The 8,232-nt window shown below is 40.7% G+C and overlaps 1 protein-coding gene across 7 annotated transcripts in view; it reads right to left on the bottom strand.

Moving 5' to 3' along the window:
• Positions 1-2,879: 2,879 nt before the first annotated feature.
• The window catches only part of LOC120574894 (oxysterol-binding protein-related protein 3-like), a 30,327-nt gene continuing 24,974 nt past the window's right edge, over positions 2,880-8,232 (bottom strand). For 6 of the 7 annotated variants that reach the window (XM_039825398.1, XM_039825404.1, XM_039825402.1 and 3 more), the window contains 9 exons: positions 7,638-7,852; positions 7,404-7,541; positions 7,244-7,307; positions 7,079-7,157; positions 6,612-6,756; positions 6,327-6,477; positions 5,892-6,018; positions 5,653-5,775; positions 2,880-4,010 (listed from right to left, as the gene is read on the bottom strand). In XM_039825398.1, the coding sequence (XP_039681332.1) occupies positions 3,902-4,010; positions 5,653-5,775; positions 5,892-6,018; positions 6,327-6,477; positions 6,612-6,756; positions 7,079-7,157; positions 7,244-7,307; positions 7,404-7,541; positions 7,638-7,852 (1,151 nt within the window). In that variant the 3' untranslated portion in view covers positions 2,880-3,901. The remainder of the gene's footprint in view (positions 4,011-5,652; positions 5,776-5,891; positions 6,019-6,326; positions 6,478-6,611; positions 6,757-7,078; positions 7,158-7,243; positions 7,308-7,403; positions 7,542-7,637; positions 7,853-8,232) is intronic. The other variant, XM_039825403.1, reaches the window with a different exon arrangement.

The raw sequence follows: 8,232 nt of genomic DNA, 5'->3' as shown, positions 1-8,232 counted from the left end.
TGATCTTGTGAAAATAAATTACAGGCATTTCTATGTTGTCTTAACCAAGTTCACAAATTCAGAAAATTTTCTAATGATGAATGAATTTTTGACAGTAGTTTAAATTTACCACCTGGTCAATAGCTCACTGAGATCAGTGCTTACCTTCAGACCTAAAGGTTGGGAGTTCTAGCCCCCAGTGTTACAAGGTGACCATCTTATATCATCCATTGTATTTTGGACACCTCCCCTGCATGTTTTAGATGTTTATCAGCATCAACACACCTGTCTGATCATCTCATTAGTTAGTTTGCTAGCTTAACATGCATGTGTATTCTGGCATTATGGTTTGGGGACTAGAGACATACTTTTCTTTGAAGAGCTGTAGCTCAATAATCTTCTCTATCCACCGCTTTTTTCTTTCCCTGCTCAAGATGCTCGGCTATGACCATTGCCGTGCAGCAGCTATAATTATTTTTTATCTTCCCCCCATTGCAAAACACTTACACATTGAATCATTTATTTTCTCACTACTTCCCCTTTCAATTATGGTCAAGGTTTAAGTTTTAAAATGTCTCAACAGTGTCAGCAAATACCCCTTGGCCCAAACCTGAGTGTCTGGGCACGGCCTTGACCAGCAAACCCAAGTAACTAGCAGGCCCAGGCCAGTTTACCCCGTCCTGAGCCCAAATACCCTCGTAGGGCCATGGAAGGTCACCAGAGTTGCTAACTTATGTTTTTTTAATTATTAATTACATTTATCCTTATTTTGGATTTATTTTTCTTTTATTTGCTTAATCTTCCCTCTCTCATCGGTTCTTTTTTACTTACAACTATACACGCACTCATACATAAGTGCCCTACATAACCACCCTTAGTAACACCAACTGGTTTGCATATTTTTAACTACAATATTGTTATACCTAATTTTTGGTTTGTTCTGTTTTTTTTTTTCCCCCCTGTCTCGTTTCTTCTTTATTTCAGTTTCTGTCTACTCCTATGAATGTATTGTATGTCACCTGTTTTGTGGACTGCCCTTCCGCCCTAAACAAACTGAAGAAGCAGCAGTATGACATGTTGGGTAGCATTAGCGAACTTAATGAGGAGAGCGAACAGTAATGAGTAAGGCTGATATGAATAAAATAAAATTACAAACCGTAACACTGGATTATATGCTGTATTGTTTCCTGTCAAACCTGTGTGTGTGTGTGTGTGTGTGTGTAGATTGAATGCAGAGTGGTAATGGCAGACCCCAAATCTAACAAAACTACTAGAGAGCTGATTACATAATGTCCATACATTGAATGGCTATTCCTGAACAAAGAATATATTCAAACAACTTAGATGGTTGAATATTAAAGGTGCTCTAAGGCCGGTTACACACTGCCAGCGTGGCGTCTCGGTTGTGTGTCAGCTGCGTGGATTTTTCTGTCTTTACACACCAGAAATGTGTCTGACACAGCTGCTGCTGCTAGCCTTGTTTGGACACGTATGTTTCCCCATTGATAAAATGAAATACCATGTTAAACATAAATATATACAGACTTGATTACAGCAAAGACAACGTCTGCAGTATTGACAGCAAAATAGGCTACAGAATATTTCGTTCTGTATTGACAGGTGCAATATTAGAAAAATGACTTATTTTTAAAAATCACATTTATATCTGCATTTATAAGAAAAACCTAGAGGCTTTCAAACATGTCATTTATGAATATGTATTTGTGTCTAAATGACATATAAACATCTTTTCCTATTCTATTTTGCCTGGAAACGCTTCCAACAAGCTTGTGTGAAAAATAGGCGTCTGTTCTATTTCTAGCAGGCACGCGTTTTCGGCGCGGCTTGTAAGCTCTAACCTGTTAACATGGGAGCCGAAATATAAACGGACACGCCACACAGCTGACACGCTTGCGTGCTGCGTCCAGTTGTGTAACCGGCCTAAGTGATGTGATGCATTTTTTAAGCCAAAACATTTTTCATCACATACAGCAAACCTCTCACTATCTGCTAGCTGCCTGTCCCCTGAACACACTGTAAAAAAATAAAAAAAAACGTGGTCTCTGAAGACAGCTCAGGCTCCACAAACAAACAAAAAGAAACTGCGCCAACCTGCCCCACGAACCATAACAGTGTTCCAGCCAATTACCGACAAGAAGGAGCTGGTTGAGCCATCACTGCAGCAGCGTTAGCACGTAGGCTACTTCCACAATGTGTATTCATGACGTGTATTCATGACTCTACCTACTCTCTCTCTCGGTTATTGACTGGAACACTGTTCGTTATGGTTCGTTGTGCAGGTTGGCGCAGTTTGTTTTGTTGCCGTTTGCGCAGCCTGAGCTGTCTACAGAGACCAGGTATTTTTACAGTGTGCTCAGGGGACAGGCAGCTAGCGGATAGTGGAGAGGTTTGCTGTATGTGACCAAAAAAAATGTTGTAGCCTAAAAAACGCATCCCATCACCTTTAATGAGAACTGGCAGAAATCGAGCCAAGTCTTCCTGTAGGCTTTCTATACCACGCTAGAATGGCTTGAAACAAGGTAACCAAGGCATTTTTTTCCACAAAAGATTTTAGAGTCCATGGTGGAACTTCAGACATTACCACAAAGTAGCATTTAAAGCACCTTTAAATGGGTCCATGCTAAACCCCGAACCTCCTGAATTGATAGAAACGCCGCCGGCACCAAATATTGTTATTCCACTTGAATTATTTTTCATCTCTTGAAAGAATTTTAAATGAGGAAATGTATTACATTGTCTTTTGAAGTATCTTCTCCTGTACACTGAAACTACTTAAAAATAAATATGGTCAGGAATATTTTGAGCAGAAATCCATTGCACTTCTCAGCAAACCTATTATGTAAACTGTCTGTTGAAAAAGAGGCAAAAGAAAAAGGAGCATCGATTATGGTACCTTTTATTTGAAACAAAACTTTGTTTGGTGTTTGGTGTTTACAGTAATCTCTCTTATTAAAATCCATTGTTGAAACATCAATAAAAACACTTCATTGCATCAACTGAGAGCATAAAGTTCCAAGAGGCGCGATCCTCGTCCGTCTGCTCATTCTGGACATCAACAAATCATACAGGCCAGAGGAGAAGAAGACTAGGCTAACAGGACTGCTGGATTTCATCAGCAAAAGAAACTAGAAAAACTATGTATCACCAAGGTGTCAAGATTAAACATCAGAAAATATAATACACAGCAAGTTTACAAGTTTTATACAGTAAGACCCACTGAGAAACAAAGCCGAACAGCACCAGTTCACCTGTAATGCACCCCACAAGGACAAGGTCAGCCCTCAGTTTTCTGGATCCCTCCACAGGAAGCAAGCTTCTGAAAATATTGATTTCTGAACTCATCACAACGGTCATAAAAATTAAAACTACTAAAGACATTAATATCGACATTAAAACTAACAAAAAGAATAACATATCTGACATTTGTCCCACTAATAGGACACAAAACACTAAACCTACAGAGAGGGCCCTCTCCCTGACAGAAACTATTTTCTTAAGGGCTGTGATTAGTTTCAAAAACTGGATTTCAAGTTAAGATTTGAATCATGAATGATTATATTAAAAGGTCTCCATCATAGTAAGAGGTAGGCCAAAGGCTGGGAGGACATCAGGCTTTGTCTAAATCCGTCTTCATTTGTTCCATAGTGGCACTTCACCTCTGCATGGCACAAAAAAAAAAACCAATGAGAGGTTCATTTGTCCCTTCAAATGCCATACTCCTCTGGTACCAGCAGACCTCTGGATCTTTGTTAACTTTAACTCCTGCATAGGTTCCTGGACTAACATGGGTAAAACTAATCATTTTTACTAATTGAAGGGTGCATTATTCATCTTCATCATATTACAATGTGTTTTGCACCAGGAAAGTTTCATTTTTCAGCATTAAGCCAAGTGCCATGTTCTACCACAGGTCCAGGTGTTCAGTCTTGGCGAAGCCTGGGTCTTTGCGGAGCTTCCAGTAGGTTTTATTGGACAGCCACACCTCTCTGCCAGCCTCATCCACAGATTTACTGAGATAATGAACAAAAGAAAACAGTTTGTAACCAATATTTTAAAAATGAGTAGCTCCACATTTTGGAAAATATAAAAACAAATTGTAAAATATTATAGTTTAAAGGTGAGGTAGTCTTGCATTGCCAGACCTCAACAGTGCTGTGGAGTTAGGTATGGCTACACCACAGATACATTCTGGGATAGGAGAAAAAAAAAAAAAAAAAAAAAAAAAAAAAAAAAAAATACAACACTGTGGTTGTTTCCATTTCTTTAAATCAATCACAATCTTCTTGGGCGGCCCTACGACGGTGCCTTTGCTAAATAGTCTCAGGAAGGAACTTGTTTTGGTGGAACATTTGCACCTCGCAAAAGAAAACGCCATTTACAATATTAAATGAAGTTAACTGTTGACACAATACAGTATTGTGAACTATTTAAATTAGCTCGATACATGGTTAAACATAATTTGCTGTTAGCAGTGTATCGCCATGTGCGTTTGTCCACAGCAAGCCACACCAATCGGTCCCAAAAATTCCCATTTAGATAATTAATGCCATAAACATTAATTGTAAGCAATCATTCACTGACAGAACCAAGCAGGCATGTAAATGGACTGTATTTATATAGCGCTTTTCTGGTCTTAACTACTCAAAGCGCTTTAACATTGTACAGGACACACACACACACACACACACACACACACACACACACACACACACACACACACACACACACACACACACACACACACACACACACACACACACACACACACACACACACACACACACACACACACACACACAACACACACACACACCTGCTCAAATGTTTAAACTTTCACACTAGAGCTGTCAGTCTTCCTCTATAATACCATTCAGATTTAATTTGTTATTTTTTTGATATTCAAATAATATTCTAATATTAAATGCTCATAATCAGCCGGTTATAAATATGTACTACACTACTCAGGCTTATGCATCGTCAATGCCACTATCAGCATGTGGTTGTTACACGTTCTGTCCACTAGAGAGACTTCGAACATCAGCCTGGCCTCGAAAGGGATCTACGTCACGGCGCATTGCATTTCTAGCACGCCGCTCTCCGTTTACTATCAGTCTCCATGAGGCTCCCAGCTACACTTGCAACGAAGTTAGGAAACCAGAACAAGCCAACTATTGATAACATAAGCATTTATAAAAAAGAAAATCATTCAAATAGTAATTTCAACATTCGAAGAGTACTGATTTTTTTACTATTCGAATTATATTTGACTTTTGGAATTCGTTCCAACAGCCCTAATTTACACATCGTGAGCAATTTGGAGCGTCTTGTACAAGGACACTTCGGCATGGAACTGCAAGGCCAGGGATTGAACCACCAACCTTTCCGACTGGTAGGTGATCGCTCTTACCAGCTGACACACATGCCTTGTTGCACATCCAACTTTTCTTCAAAACTTCACATTTTTAGCATGTAGCTTGCTGGCTCGAAGTTTGACGACGCCGATTCCCATAGTGATGGGATTTTGACAACAGCAACACACAGAGCGCAAAGAGGGGATATCAGGCTTTATCCTGGTATGAACTTCCCTTGATCGTGACTAGCGCTGAGGCAACACCTGGTTGTGTATAAATGTGTAAAAGTAGAGGAGCTCACCTGAAGAACCTGGGGATGTGCTCCTCCCCTCTCTTGGCCATCTCCTTCCTCCTCTCCCTCTGCTTCTCCTCTATCTCTTCCTTCTTTTTCTCCGCTTCTGCTACGTGCCCCTCCTCCAGGAGCCTGATGGAGAGAAAAGAGGCAGGGATTCAACAACTGGTCAACATGGATGATGTTTGGGCTAAAATAAGTACAATAACAAATGTTTCCATTCAAATGAATAAACACTATGTTTGTACCTCTGGTCTGGTCTAAAGCGTGTATCTGTATAAGGGAGGACTTCTTTCAGGCCAGGCGTCAGTTCGTTTAGTTCTATGGCGTATCGTGAGAAGCCGTAAAACTGGGCGTGGTTTTCAGGCTGCACATCTAAACAGGAAGTGACATCATGCATATCAAGACTTGGGACATTAGAAAATGTGGAAAAATGTACAGAAACAAATCCTCAGAGTAGGATTTGTGGTCAACAACAACTTTACATTTGCAAACCATGCATTTGCCATTGAAATTCACCCAAATCCTTTTAGTATCTTACAACACTACGTGATTTTATAGTCAGTCAGTGGGGGCTCAGGTTGAAAGTCAGCGTATACTAAATCGTATTATGGCACCATCCTGAATTTGTCTGGGCTTTCAAGGACTTTTCCAATGCTCAGACTGGAGGAGATGTTACTCACTGGGCTTCCAGATGCACTTTGGTGTAGACAGGGTATCACAGAAAATGCCCTCATGCCACAGGCCTCCAAAACGATGAACCACCTCTCCAGCCCGGTCCAGAACCACACCCTGCACCTCGTTCTTACTGTTGTCTGAGCTCCAGTAGCGAGACTGGAATATGGGGAGGAAAGGGTCAGGGTGGCTGTGTGTACTGTGTGTGTGTGTGTGTGTGTGTGTGTGTGTGTGTGTGTGTGTGTGTGTGTGTGTGTGTGTGTGTGTGTGTGTGTGTGTGTGTACACACTGACCTTTACGAAGGTGACCTTGCAGGTGCAGATGTCGCTCTTTGTGTTTTTGATGAGTATCTCACCATAGTGCTCCAACGAGCGGTCTGGACTCAGCACGTTGTGGATACATGTCACTGCCTTGTTCCATTCATAGTGATCACCATACCTATACACACACAAAATTGATGCAATAATATTTAACCTCACTTTTCTGATAGGTTTGCCATTAAGTTAGATAACAATATGAATTAACTGGTCTACACAAATTAGAGTACAACCTCGATGCCACTTGATTGGAATACAGCAGACAATTGTTTCTCAACATGATCAGTTTACTGTAGGTTTTGCTTGGTATTGAACGTTACGTTCTGTATTGTATAAGCAGCTGTACACAATTCAACTAGAAGTTACTAGTTCATACTACTGTTGTACATCCAGCGGTTATCTGTTGCATTGTGCGATTGGTGTTAAATGAAGCAGGAAATTACTTAGGCAGGGTAACATTGACCAGTCCAGAAGAGAGGATCTCCACCGACTTCCCCCAAAACTTATATTTCCATCTCTGATCTAAGAAAGACAAAGAGCATTAGGTTTGACTCCACTCATACAATACAGGTCGATCCAGTACTCCTCTTTAAGCACGCAGCTCCTACCTTGCCAGAAAGTGAAGTTTTCTGACTCTGCGTGGCAGGCAGAGATGGGTGGGTGATGGCTGACCTGAAAGAACAACATATAATGTAACATTACAGGATGTTAGAAACGCCGATATAGGGATTTGAACAGCATATTTCTATATCCTTCTCTGCTGGTTACCTGCTCACTGATGTAGCGGAAGCCTCGGTCTTCTCTGTGATTCTCATAAGTTTCTCCCAGAACAGGGTTGAAGGGTTTGTTGCGATACCTCCAGGAAGCCCAGGCATATCCAGAGATGGAGAATGCTGCCAAGTAAACCTGGAAATATACACAGTTTTTTTGTTGTTTTTTCTTTTTATAAATGAGCTTGCCACTGAATGCAAATATACAACTCGAGCTGGTTAGGAATCTCACCATTCTCTCATATGGATCATCAGTGCGGTTGGCAATGTCCAGCACCTCAGAGTACTCCAGCTCTTCACTCAGTCTCTGCAGCAAAGAAACTGGCTCATTGAGAGCGATTGGCATGGAAACTCTGGACAGGTCCTTACCGATGTTGTTGTAAAGGATGGTCATGATGCCAATGTGGCTGTTGTCTATTGCTGGGGCAGGGATGGCAGTGCGACGACCTGGATCACAGCAACGTAAATTAATACAAGTAAAGCTTAAATAAAATAAAAATAGACGTATTAACATGACATCCATTAAACAGAAACATTATGGAAATATAACGAAGGCATGATTAAACATGCGTTTCTTTATTGAGCTGCTTTGTAAAGATGAGCTGTGTGTCTACAGATCTTATGTCCAGTGGAAGACAGCGACCATAATTACACATAACTTTTCTAAACCCTATCAATTCGATTGTATTTTCATTTAACCTCTTTATTCAGGGGAGGTTCACTGAGAGGCAGCCTCTCTTTTGCAGGAACGCCCTGAACACATTCACACAGTTACACATTCATACCAAATATGTTGACTTAAATGTTTTTCTTCTAAAATTTACAAT

This window comes from Perca fluviatilis, chromosome 15 (genome assembly GCF_010015445.1).
Source record: "Perca fluviatilis chromosome 15, GENO_Pfluv_1.0, whole genome shotgun sequence".
In the NCBI taxonomy this organism is placed as follows: Eukaryota; Metazoa; Chordata; class Actinopteri; order Perciformes; family Percidae; genus Perca; species Perca fluviatilis.
Note: the sequence above shows the minus strand (reverse complement) of the source record. Positions and strands in the feature narration are given on the sequence as shown.